The sequence below is a fragment of the Belonocnema kinseyi genome, chromosome 3, assembly GCF_010883055.1.
Source record: "Belonocnema kinseyi isolate 2016_QV_RU_SX_M_011 chromosome 3, B_treatae_v1, whole genome shotgun sequence".
NCBI classification, from domain to species: Eukaryota; Metazoa; Arthropoda; class Insecta; order Hymenoptera; family Cynipidae; genus Belonocnema; species Belonocnema kinseyi.
The window spans coordinates 46,703,675-46,717,825 of NC_046659.1; the positions used below are offsets into that span (position 1 = coordinate 46,703,675).

Below are 14,151 nucleotides of genomic sequence, written 5' to 3' on the forward strand. Positions count from 1 at the left end.
AAATTCCGGAGTTTCGAGACAATTGCGTTTTAATTATTTTTTAATTAATGCAATATTCCGGTTACAATTTGGGGTTTTTCGAAAGTCCAAATATATGATCGGCTAGAAAACCGATATAGGAAAAGAAATGTCCTCTACCATTTTTTGACTTAATCAATTGTTAACATAAAAAATAAACAATTACGTTGAAAAGTGAGGAAAAATAACATTGGTCTTATTTTGGTTAAAATATTGATTTCACAGAAAAAAGCTTTAAACAAAAAATGAACTACTCACAGAGAATTTTTGTTCAAGAGAATATTTTTTGATAAAAGTGATTGATTTTGAGAAAAAATCGATTAAAGAAATTAAAAAATGCAGAGCCAGAATAGAAAGATGGTTTTCTTTTAAGGAAGAAATTTTATCAAGAAATTTCTGGAGATGAAAGATACTCTTTTTTGGGTGCACTTCAACTTTCACCAAGAAAATTTATTCTAATGTTTATATTTAACAAGTTAATGAGCATTTCTGAATTTCCACACTTTGACGTGCTGTACATTTAGAAATTTTTAATACAATCTTCTAGAAATTTTTACATTGACAAAGGAAGTTTTAATTCAAAAATTAGCGTCAGCTAGTTTAAAATCCAATAATAACTCGTTATGTAATAAAAAATAGTAACCTAAGTATCTTTATCAACTTCTAATAATCGCAGGGACTTGTAATAACGCTGAATAGTTTTCATACAAATTAAATAATAAAATGGTTTAAAAAAAATATTACTATTACTTATACATCGCTCATTATTAAATTTTTTTTTGGTTACAATGTAATGAATCCTTATTGCTGTGATAAAGGAAAAGTTTACGGTGGCGGCATGCGGCCCCCATAAACCATCCCAAACTTTTTCTGAGCCAAGGGCGTAAAGTGTCGCCCTGGTTATTTGTGAGCGAGAGGCGAGAACCCTTTGCAAGGGCGACAAGTTTATGCCTTTGGGTCAGAAAAATTTAATAAACTTTTCCTTTATCACAGCAATAAGGATCCATTACATTTTAACAAAAAAAAAAAAAAAAATAATTTAATAATGAGCGATATGTAAGTAATAGTAGTATTTTTTAAAAATTCATTTTATTATTCAATTTTTATGAAAACTATTCAGCGTTATTACAAGTCCCTGCGATTATTAGAAGTTGATAAAGATACTTAGGTTACTATTTTTTATAGCATAACGAGTTATTATTGGATTTTAACCTAGCTGACGCTAATTTTTGAATTAAAACTTCCTTTGTCAATGTAAAAATTTCTAGAAGATTTTATTTACAATTTCTACATTTCTATGGTAGCTGGCACCCGCCTTCACCCAGATTGTTTTCCGTCTAGCTGTCTTCAGCAAAAAATGTAGCTGTAAGGAGCCTTTAGCTGAAGAAAAAGTCAATTTACGAAAGAAAGTATGAATTAAATAAATCAGTAAAGTAGTATTGAAAATAAATATTTAGATTCTCAGACTGCCTTAGAAATTACAATCTCTTTCTCTGTACTTCTTCCCAGGCTGTCTTGGACATTTCAGTGTATCAACATTTTTTTTTATTTTATCAAAATTTTCTTGACATTTCAGGACTTTCTGAATTTTTTTAAACTTAGTATTAAACTATCTTTTAAGTATTCAAAGAAAGAAACTTTCCAATTGCATAACAATTTGCTGCTCGTCCAAGAGTCCCAGGCTGAACTCTATAGTTTTTATAAGACCAATTTTTTGCGTATAATAGCAAAATCATCAATTTTGTTATAATAATTGTTTGTAAAAATGACAATTTTATATTATTGCTTCCTCAAGCATGAAGCTTTGCAGTATTGAAAATGCTGACTTTCTAAAAATAAGTATATTTAATTGCATTACAACCCAAGTATATCTAGAATCAATTTTTAAACAATTATGCGGAACGAAAATTAGGATTTTTGGTCCTAAATACGACAAAACTTTCCAGAGTGTTGGCGCTACTGAAAATATTTATAGCATACCATCCATAATTTGGAAGATTGGTTATTTCTGAGTCGTTCATAATAAAAAAAATGTTATAAAATTAACCGTTTGCCACACTTTGTGTTAAATCAATCGATATATTAGAAAATCAATTTAAATTAAGCTCTAACAATTTTCTTAGAATTCTGAATTGAACAGTTCATTCCAGGTCTGTCGTACTGTGCGCCGCTAAATATAAAACACAAGTACGGCAATAATTTCAAAGCGTATAAGCAAGCGACCGACGAGAACATAGCGTACAATTAAACTTTGATCATTCAAATGCGAGATCTAGTTTCTAAATCCAAAATATTTTTATGGGATTTTCTGGTAGTGTTTTAAATAATAAATCATATTGAGAAATTCACCTTACAAAGTTACGACTATGTAAAGGAATTAAGTTTCTATTGATAGTTTAGCTCCAAACCGAGAAATCTGCAAATAGTTTGCGTGTTTCGTTTCATTTACAGTTTGCAATTTTTTTCTTTCTTTGTGTTAGTGTTACCTTCTTTCAGATTCCTTTACTCACCTCAGTCTTCGGGTTAGGACTTGGGGGTAGTCTTGAAAGACCCTTGCACAGCATTGACCTTGCCGAGGTGCGTAGATATTGTATCATGTATTACCAACAGAGCTACGTATTAATATTTTCTCACGAAATGGCACTAATCCCATTTACTTATAGTTTATAGTTTACTTTTTATAATGCGTTAGTGCTAGTTCTGTCCATCGTCTTAGCTGATGTCCTACGGAAAAAACTGATAAATCAAATCTTCCATAGAATATTTTCCGGCACGGGAAAAAAAACCTCTGTGGAAAAACTCACTCCTTAGGGTTTTCCGTTGGACACCAGTTAGGCTGTCAATAATGTTCCGAAACCACGTTTAAATAACTTTGTGCCAGATAAGCTCTAATTTCTCCAAACACCAATTATCTTCCGTGTGTATTCGTTACTTTTATTCTAACGAAGTTTATCATTTCTTCTATTTCCAGTAAAAAACAACAGTTTTCAGTTCATGTTAAGAATTTTTTAATTCATATTTTTTAAACTACATTATGAACGTAGCCTCGTGAACATTAGAAAATTGTACGTAAAAGCTCAATAAAAATCCCGAAATGCGTAGAAGAAAACCATAACTATCACAAAATCGACTTGGTCAATGTCCAAATTTCTCGGTATTTAAAAACTAGATAGAAAAAATGTAAAAATATGTACATTCGTAATACCTCACTCATGTCCATTTGTACTGGATCATAATTAGCATCGCTGGCTCTTCTGTTCGACATGTCGGCTCTTTCTGCAGGGAACATCTTGAACACAGAATTATTACCAACCAATCAGACTATGGCTTAATCTTCTTTATGGATATTAGATCCTCTAAAGGGAAAAATAATTCTATTTTTTAAGACCACAAAGGTGCAATGAAGTAGGTGATAGGAGTTGAGTTTCATTTAAATTTTAGGGCTACTAATGCATATGAAGATAGTCCATATAAGCTGTTTGAAATTGAATGTTTAGTCCAAACATTATTAACATGCAACTATAGGACAGCCATCTAAGATTTTCGAGGCTAGAATCTGTAGATATTAATAATTTTTAATGTTTCCTTGAAAAATCTTAATTCTTCAATCCTTCTAGAATTTATAAAACTTGAATCAGAAGTTATTCAATTACAAAATGTTTTTCAAACTTCTAAAATAGAATTGTTTAACTATTAGACTTTCGATTTGAAAGATTTTACTTTTTTAAATATCAAATTATTTTATTTTAAACGATTCGATACCAAAATTGTTAAATTTCAAATTTACGCCTATTAGTTCGTCTTTCCCGATGAATAGCCCTAACGCAGAGATCTCCAAAATCCGCAGGTGCAGTATGACCTAGGATCAACTGGCCATTTTCAGGATCTACCAATGCTTTCGATATGAAGCTGAGAAAAAATATATGACCCCTTGAAAAAAATACAAGTTGGATGGGTTTGGATCATTAACATACACCTCGAGGGCCATATTTTTTTCTGCTGTGCAAGAAATGCCCAATTGGCCTTGGATCGCTAGAAGATACAGGATCTATCTTTGGAGACCCCTGTCCTAACGTTATAAACAGATTCCCCTTCCCTTTCCCAGCTCCGCCAATCAAGTTTGCAAGATTGTTACTATTCGTCCTAAAAATCCTAAGAAAATTCGTCTTAAAAAAAAACATTAATTAATAACTTTCACTTTTTCATGCAGATTAATATGTAGAAGAATACTGTAAAAAGTCGAAAGAATTCGGTATGAAGGAACCTTGCATCACACTTTCAAGAAGTTCGCACTCGACTTAAGCGCGACTCCACATATCGAGATCCTTGCATCTTCCAACATTCGATGTGAAGGAGTCTTGCATACACTCTCGAGTAGTTTCACTCGACTCAGGTGCGACTCCATATATCGAGGTCTAAGATGTTTGCACATGGAAAAAATTTAATTTAGAGACTTTAAAATTAATATTGTTTTAATTAAGCTTCCGAAATTGAATAGTTTTCAATTTGACATCGATAAAATAAAATAATTTTATGATTAGACATGACAAACTGAATGATTTTAATTATAAGAATATTTTAAGATGAACATTACAAACACAAAGGCTCTAAGTTTAAAATTTGAAGTTGTAAAGTTGCAATTTTTCATTTTCACTCATTTTTTAAATTGCTTCAAAGCTAAATTAAAAAATGCAATTTTTTCTATAAACATTTTTTCGCCATTTTTCACATTATTTGCTTTAAGGCTCGTTCTAACTTGATCTGTTTTCTAAGGTTTTCAGATCTCCAAAAAATGAACTCGTCAAAATTCACCGGAAAACCAAGCTTTTTGAGATCAAGCTCTCCATGCCGAAATGTGGGCGCGGACGTCTCTGGATCTTCTGAAGGAAGGGCTCTGGATGTGGCTCTTTACTTGAGCACGCGGGAAACTTACGACCCACCAACGATCCACCTCTTGTAATGGTTCTATCAAACGATCTCCAACTTCCCCGTTACAAGCTGCAACTCAATAGGAGAGCCACTTGGATTTAGGGAACAACAGTCTAGAGGGTAACAGTGGGTTGACTTTCAAACTCGAATAGGGATTCGGATTTAACAGTCAAGACGGACTTCGCCCTTCCGTCTCTCGCCCTTTTATACACTCGTATTTTAAGGAAAACTCTGAGAATTTCGGAAATTCGCATTCCTTTAACATATGCGCCGACAACCAGGCGAATGAGAGGAGCTTAGGGGAGGAGGGATCCTCTGCCTCTTTATGCCGAGGATAACATACCTCCCCGCCCTTCTAAATGTTTCAAGTAGGGTATTCGGGGAAGGAACATGGAAAAATATGACCCTCTCGTTCTTAATAATAAAATCAAGTCAGTTATTTCTGGACAAAGGCAAATTTTTAGGAATGACCAGGAGACCGCGTAAAGATTTCCTGCGATAACAGGACTGATACGGCTAGAAAAAAATTGACCATCTGTTATGCCGGTCATTGTGCACCGTATTTGCTACGGCCCAAGTTATGGTCACTGACAATGAGTTGAATGACAGTAATAATACGTTAATAAATCTATAGCTCCTCTCTACGTCGAACCTGTAGCTGCTGTTAGAACTTCTCTACTTTCAATCATGGAATTTTGAAGCCTTTAGCGAGTGCTAAAAATAAGTTTTTTTGAAAAAAAAGAAAAGGAAAAGACGTATAGATTTACTTGCCTGTGAAAACGATTTGGTGAAGATCCTTGGGAACGCCAATAATCTTTCCTTTGTTCCGATGAATTTTGGTATACTTTTACACTCCATAACAGATAATGAGTATATGGGAGGTTGAATGGAAAGCTTTCCGGTAGTCAATCCAGGTCATCGAGAGGACGTGCTGATGGGCTGCTGCGTCTTTGCAAACACACATGTCAATTAGCAGATTCTCTCGAAAGCCTGCTACACCTTTTTTCGAGCAACGTTGTTCGTTTATCTCACTCCACGCAGGCGCAATTCTTCGGACAATCCTGTTGTTTAGGATAGCTGTGAAGATCTTATACAGTGTGTTCAGGCAATTTATTGGCATGGAATTCTCTGGGATGGAGAAATTGCCTTTTTTCGGTAGGAGTATAGTGCGTCGTAACACCAGTTACTGCGGAATGGTCGTTTCTGACCTTAAATATGATGTGAATATGCGGGTCCGATGTTGATGTCTAGAAGTAAACTTCTTCCAACAGAAGATCTTCATACCATCTGGTCCTGTAGCGGAAGTTCTTCGTACCCCTAGGTGCTTTTTTCATCTCTTCGGCAGTGATTAATGAGCATTCCTAAGATGCTACGAGGATTTCACAAAGCTCCTTGAAGCGAATGATACTTTTAGTGTTTTCCTTCAATGCCAATGTTTTCAGGATCTTATATGCCTCTCCAAAAAGTCTCTATCTCCTTGGACTTGGGTGGATTTTTGACAGAAACAGGATGAACGCTGAAGAGGAGCGATAGGTCAGCAAGAAACTGTAGATTCTTCCTGATTCATCTCTTCCTTTTCTGTATTCTCTTTCATGCGCGAGATAACACCAGTATTTTGTCAGTGCGTGATTAAAGATCCTCAGTTCTTGGGCGCACTTTCGAAACCTTTCCGTAAACGGTCGTCCAGATGTTATGTAGTCAATCACACACTGATCAAGGGACGCATTCTATCTTGCTCATTCAATTTTCTTGTTCGCTTTATGCAAGGGTCTTTTGTTCTTTTTATCCATCGTCGATTATAGCCTACGACTTGGTATCAGTCAAAAGTCTCACCGCAACATAAACTGAACAATGGATGGTTTCGAGGTCGGACTCCTCCGAAATATTCTCACAACGGGAGGCATTCATTTCAGCCAGATCTTGGGGCTTAGGAAGAATCTGCATGTAAATGCTACTCCTCGTCCTGAAATCGCTATTATCTCTCAGAAAGTGCCTGCTTTCCGCGGTTGATCTCAATGTCGCTTTCTCATCTTCGTCTGTAGCTTCTTATACCAGCAATTGGGGAAGCGCTCCGCGCACATATTCAGTTTTCAAGCGGTAGGCACATGACTGATGCGAAATGTGTTGAACCTCTGGGTGTTTCTGGCACCACAGGAGTGCGCATACGCCCCATTAAGCCTCTGAGAACAGGGATGATGCTGGCATCATAGCAGTCTAGCAAGTCATCCTTGAGTTGATTCGTCTATTCAATGTGGGCGTTTCGCCGGTTCGTCTTCGTGTTTCTAGCTAAATTATTTTTAGCACACCGAACTCTGGGGTCATCGGCACTGTTTTCTGATCCATTGCCGATTACTCTGCACGCTCGGTCGTGTTGAACCGCATATGCAACTTTTTGGTGGTTTGGTTGTGTCATTGTTGTTCCTACGAGCGGCTAGGGAAATGGTTCGTCCGTCCTTGTAGAGTCCCGCATATAAATTATAAGGCTGAATACTCGGAGAGAATGCCGGGTATCCCAGAGTCAACGTTTAAGACGCCTCGCCCAGGTGACATTCAACATTCGGCACGGTTGTTATACCTCCGCTTAGGGCTTTTTCATTAAAGGCCATCCATGGAAAATTGTCCGCAATTGCTTATTTATTATTGTAAACATATTTATCGGAAACTCTTGGTACAGGTACCCTCTATCTGCAATCTGAAGACGCGTTCGGGCGCTTCAGCACATGCCTTTCGGTTTCCATTCCGAAGGAATCGAAACCGAAGCATGTAAAAAGTTTCTACAAAATGTCAAAATAATCGGTGCAGTAGTTTTTGAGTGAGAATTGGCAACGAATTTGAAAAAGGCGTTTAAAGTTTTAAGTAAAACGCGTTTAAAGTTTAAAACTTTTAAAAGTGAAAAAAGAAAAAAATTTATTTATTTTCGAAATTCGCAAGCCCCTATTCCCCCTTAAGGCAGTTTTTGATTCTAGAGGCGGGTGATTCCATTGTGGTGGAACTCAGAATACGAGGGAATTTAATCCAAAGTGATATACACAAGAGAGAGCTTTTTGGCTAACTAGGCCAATGAAGAGAATTGACACCTTTAAAAAGGTGAACGACAATGTCAACAGGCAGCCGAGAGAAATCAAACAGCAGTCCTTTCGCGCCTTCTGAAAATCCTTAAAGCCAGCTACCGACTTGTCCAAGATTTAGTGCAACGTCAAAGCGTTCGCATCGCGGAATAGAGGTTCACATGCTGAAGAAGTATAGATCCGGATTCTCCTAATTTACGAAACTTAAATTAGACCAAAATCCAAATTAAAAATCCCATTTAACGTCCAATAATCAAATTGATGCAAAATCCTGTTATACAAAACAAGAATCCAACGACCAAGTTTGGACCACAACGAATAAGCGAAAACCAAAAAAACCCTATTGTAATCTGAAAAAAAAAACCCAAAAAAAGAAGAAAAAAACAACAAAAAAATAAAATAAAATTTTCGGAAAAAAATATAAAAGAGGAAAGAAAAATGAGAAGGCAGCCAACCACATCCCCTTCCTTCTCTTTTTCTTTCTTTCGTCTTTTTTATTTTTATGACCATCAAATTACAATAAAATAAATATAAAATACATAAATAAATAAATTTGCATTACCAACGTTTCGGTACTCGTACAGTACCCTTATCAAGGCAAGAAAATTTTAAGTGGTAGAAATTGACAGCACTCACGAACAGGTGCTCTCTCTTTGATACCTGAGAATCGAATGAGGGTCAGTAGGCCAATCTGTTGTAAACACAATATAAATATCTGTCACAATTACATCAGAAATAGAGAAAGTAAAAGAAAAATAGAATTCATGAAACAGCTACGTTATATGTAATTACTCATATTAGCATAACTTTTGTTCAACCCATCCAAATCGGTTTATAAATTAATAGATAAATTAATAGACAGGCTTACAGGTCGAACTAGTTCCTCTACAGGCCGATACTTTCCCAAGTCCTAAGAAGTCCGACCCCTTGAATCAGGCTTTTTGTTGGGATCAATTTAATGTCAGGCTATCCTGATTCAAGGCCAAGTCTTCCCCTGAAACGGATGTCCTGCCATATAAGACCATCCAGATTTTCTCGGATCTGATAATAGATTCCTTAATGACTTCTTCAATCCCTAAAACGAGTGGCAAGAGCTTTCGGCTGATATCTCTCATTGCAGAGGAGAACTGGTTCAGCAAAACTGGATCCCAGAATTCCAGCTTTGTTTGAAAAGGGGCAGGTTATCCCAAGACTGCGTAGCCCCGGTGGTATCAGAAATTATGATGAGCTTTGGCAATAGCAAAAGCACACTTGCTCTGGCACAAGACCATTGGGGTGCGTTCAATGCGGCCCTACCTTAGCCCCTCATTGATAAGCTGAGGAATCATGAAGTTCTGGTGAAATTGCTTAACCTTGTTTTCTTCATGGTCAGCAGATGGAACCTCTTCTTCTCGTCGAACGAAAGTAACCCGGCCCTACTTCGAAGAATATTAACCTCCTATACGTATATTTTCAATAGATTAAAAAAAATCAGTCCTACTACTTTTGAAACAAACACTGTAAATATCCTTCAGCAATTGCCAGGATCTCTTGGGGTGCCTCCCCGTCTCTTCTGCTCGCGGTTTACAAGGGACTGGTTAGTGCATGTCGTTAGGGCTCTCCCCTTTTCTATAAGGGTACTATGACAGCTTTAAACATGCTTGACACAGTCAATCACGCATCTCTCAGAGTGGCCTTGGGATGCATGAGCTCTACGCCAAGCATAGTTTTCCGCTCTGAGGCTTCTAAGGCACCCGGTTCAAAAACCTCCTCGAGCTGACTCGGAGGTCTACACGGATGGATTGGTTCAGCCGTCCTTGGGGGTAGAGGGTTATGATTACTACATCTCTTCATGTTTATGGGTCCTAAAAGAAAGTGCGCAAACCACGGTGCCGGATAAAATCTACGTAACTCGTGCTAACAAATAGAATCTATGCAAACTTGTAGACACGGAGAGGAAATATGCAACTCGCAGTAGCGGATATAAACTACGCAACTTAATTTTTTTTATTTCGAATATTACCATTAGAAACGGTTGGAGTGTGTTGAAAGCCGTAATAAAAGCGCTAAAATTTATCTATTGATTTATCTAAAGCGTATTAATTAATAAATAATAAATTCACGCAACTCTTTTGCACGTGAATTTCATGATAAGAGTACGTAACTCAGCTAAAATAGTTCTGACCTTCACCGTGGAGTAAGTTTTGCTGATTGATTTGTACTGATTACAATAAACCTAACCTCAAGCAATATAATATAATCAGACATTATGTAGAATAATATTTATAATCCATAAATACTGTTGTATTTTAGACAAAGCTTACATAATATGGAAGCCCTGGAGAAGGAAAACTCGACTTTTCTTGGAAGGTGAGCAAAAACGTCAAGTAACCTAAAATACTCAGTAACAAAAAAGACGCAGGTAATTTAATTGTTCATAAAAAAGGAGGAAAAACAAATATGAAACTTCTACAAAGTTTGAGGTTAGATCAAATACCACACAATTGAAATTAAATAGTAAACATTACTGTTTTAAACATTAAGTGCAGGTTATAATTCATTTTCCGATGATTATAGGATTCCTAGAAACACTTTATTATCCCTGAAATTATTAAACTTGAATTATGAGGACTACTTAAACTTTCACCACATTCTACTAAAAACTTGCATTTTGTTACTCGCGTAGTTTTTATCCGCTACCGCGAGTTGCGTATTTTCTATCTCTCAGCGGAACTGTACTTACGTTCGGCTCTGGAATGATTTCTCTGCAGATTCTTGGACCTCATGGGCCCTGTACTGGCGCGGGTTCTGGGAAACAGTGTTGCAGCTGCAAAGAGATAGGGAATTCTTTTTAGAATCCTTATCATTGCTTAAAAGAGCCTATTGATACGAGACCTGCAGTATGTTTGCCAGTGGGATTTGGATTTTTGGGCTGCGCTGTGCTGGCTTTTTGGTCGGACGAACAGTTCCAGGTAGGAACCTAGAGGATATATTACCTCGTCCTTAGACACGAGGTTGGACTGCAATGTGAGGTGAGACGTGAATGTGGAGTATTACTCAAAGATCTTGCCCACCTTCTTAATCATCGCCCAATTCTGGCTGGTTGTAGATCCGCGCTGCACGGATTCTTTTAACGTGTCAGCCTGTGAAGAGTCTGTGATAAATCTGGTTCGCTGTTTTTAGCAAGGAAACACAGTCGCCTAATTTTAGTATTTTGTTAAATTTTAAAGTTGTTTGGAATCTTGTATATATGAGATTAATTTATAGCCGCTTCTGTACGATTTTGAATTAGGCACCTTCTTGCGCGGGGGATTCTACTTCCCACCCCTACATATGAAGGGACTGGTAAGGAATGGGGGATCGCCATCGTGGGACTGAAATTCTCAGTATTTATCTGCGGGAACTGATTAGGCTCAGATTGTTTGGAGGATCTATGTCTAGACTTGAAGAAATTGGGAGTTCTTATTTGAAGAAGGAAGATATCTACAATTTCCGGAATGTTTATAAAGCAACTTGTGTCTATATTATGGCCTTTTGATTGAAAAAAAGCCATCGAAATGGTTCCTTAGGAAGATTCTTTGCCTCTCTTGCAAAATTAGGCTGACTGGGCTTAGAAACGTTTAGCATCACCCGTTGTATTTCCGACTGAGCTATAAACTATGCCTCGGGTGTGTGTGAACCGTTAAGAATTGAACATACTTTAAATGAATTTCTTGATTATTTCATTGTACTCTATTGTAACTTAAGATTATAAAATTAAGTTTCTACAGGTTTCACTGCAATATAACTAACAGTTTTGACCATTCATCCTCTGGGCATGAAGGAATCCTGTCTTCAACGAACTTTCCATATAGCATATGGGCTAGGGTGACCCAAAAAATCGAATTTGACCAGTTTCAACGGAAGCGATCGCCAAATCGTTCTCATAGTAAAGTCAATTTTCCGTGTTTTCTTATTTCCAACAAATTTTTGTTTAGAGCTCGCTCTTAGGCTTCAAATTTTCCTGCTTTAAAGTAGAGAAGTCCTAACCCCAGCTACAGGTTTGACCCAGAGAGCAGCTATAGATGTATTAACTTATTATTACTCTGCGATTCAACTCATTGTCAGTGACCGTAACTTGGGACTGCAGCAAATACGGTGCACAATCACTGGGCCCACCGAGGATCAACTTTTTTGCAGCCGTCCACCTGCAGTCCCTTCAACCTTAAAAGAAACCATCAAAATTTTACTTGAAAGCCAATAATTTGTGAATAATTCATTTAATTCAAGATATGCAATACAATAGAATAACGTAAGCTATCCTTCTGTTAAACTTTTCACTTAAAATTTGCATTATAAATACACTGCAGTCATACAAGAATAATTCCCGTTATAGAAGACAAGGTGGTCCAAGGGGGTGAGATAGTGACGCTGCTAGGTCAGTTGGGCAACTCCGCAGTAACGCAAGAGTGTATACAAAGAGCAGACAGTACTTTCTGCGATTAACGAGAGAGAGAGAGAGAGAAAGAGAGAGAGAGAGAGGACAAGGAGTAGAGGGTGACTAAAATCACGTCACGAAGGTGATTTCAAACGTATATTTTGCAAAAATTGTCTGTCGAATCTAACAAAATTTCGGATTTTTTCACCAAAGCATATAATAAAAGACTTACGAGTTTGTCATATAAGATGGTAGTTGAGCGATGTCATTCGTTTGAGTAATATAATAAATTATAAAATAAAACGATGATGTTCATTTGACATACTTCAGACCGAAGTCTTTGGTCTCAAGTATGTTAAATGAACATCATCTTTTTACTTTATGACTTAGGAGATGTTATTTTTCACATTTATGGTGATATAATTCACACCATTTTTCTTAATAATGCCCACTTTGAAAAAGGGTTATTATCCATAAACCCTACACATTTAATTGGGAAATTTTGTTCAACAAAAAAAATTATTGTTCCTTTGGTCCTGTTTTTCAGGCTTTGGAGCTGTTATTTCAGGTCCCACCTGTAGTTTTTTTCCTGTTCTCAGATGATTTAAGAAGATTCGATCAATTTTAAGATCATGGATACGCCATAAACTTCTTTAAATTTAATATCAAACACTTGTATTTTTTATGATTATAATTAAATATAATACCCAACACTTCAAATTTGTTATAACTATAGAGGCTTCGAAGATTCTTAACAAATCGAGGGACAGACATATAAGCATAATTATTTCAGTCAGTTTTTATCATCTCTAGAAGGATAACCACACGAAGGAATAGAAAGGAGTTTGCCACGACTGTATACCTTCGAGCAGCCTCGGGCTCATGCACAGTGCCGTTTGTGCTGTCAAGTGTTCTACCCACTCCCCTGTTATATTTTGACATATCAATGCATATGTAGGTTATTTTCGTGTATGTTTTTATTCTGTTCGGTGTGAACCGTGTTACTAATTTAAAAACTAGAAGGAAAATGGCATGAAAAATATGAAGTGTCTAGAAAGTGTAAGTACTACAATTGAAGGGTCCGCGGTCTAAACCTGTTAACAGACCTTTTTTTCGAAATTGATTTTTTTGTATTTTCTGGAACAGCTTGTATGTGCAGTTAATACCCCACAAACAAAATGGTAAAATTACTTTTAGTTTTTTAACGGATTTCGTAAATCACGTTTTGATATGTACATCATAGATCCGCGGTCCAAACCTGTCAACTGTTTATGGTGTCTTGTGAGAAAACCGTGTTTTTTCTTACCTCGGCTTAGTTTACTCGTAGAATATGGCAATGAGACACATGTCAGTGTGTGTGTAGTTTGGCATGCGATTCCAACCATTTTAAAATATAAAACTTTCCCGCAGCTTGAAAAAACGCAGAAAAATGCGAGCCCGGGAAAAACAATAGAAAATCAGCTGTAGAATACTGCAGATGACAGGTTTAGACCGCTGGACCCCTTGTAGATGACATGCATAGCTTTTACTTTTCATGTAACATTCAGTTTTGATTTAAATGTTATAAAACGTGCATTTTTTTCTAGTAAATGAACAAAAAACATATTACCGTTTAAAAAAATATTTAAAACTGAAAACACAATAATGGTTTTCCTTCGCCATGTAGAATGTCTGAAATGACAGTTAACAGGTTTAGGGGCCATTCATTATATACGTAAGGACGATTTTAGCTATTTTTAC

The 14,151-nt window shown here is 36.6% G+C and overlaps 1 protein-coding gene across 7 annotated transcripts in view; it reads right to left on the reverse strand.

Moving 5' to 3' along the window:
- Positions 1-14,151, reverse strand: part of LOC117170322 (serine/threonine-protein kinase fray2) — a 109,868-nt gene that overhangs the window by 74,892 nt on the left and 20,825 nt on the right. For 3 of the 7 annotated variants that reach the window (XM_033357025.1, XM_033357026.1, XM_033357030.1), the window contains one exon: positions 3,224-3,307. The exons of 1 other annotated variant lie outside the window; for it this stretch is intronic. In XM_033357025.1, coding sequence (XP_033212916.1) covers positions 3,224-3,307 — 84 coding nt within the window. Of the gene's footprint in view, positions 1-2,528; positions 2,587-3,223; positions 3,375-11,786; positions 11,814-14,151 lie in introns of those variants that run through there. 3 more of the 7 variants (XM_033357027.1, XM_033357032.1, XM_033357029.1) reach the window with 3 other exon arrangements.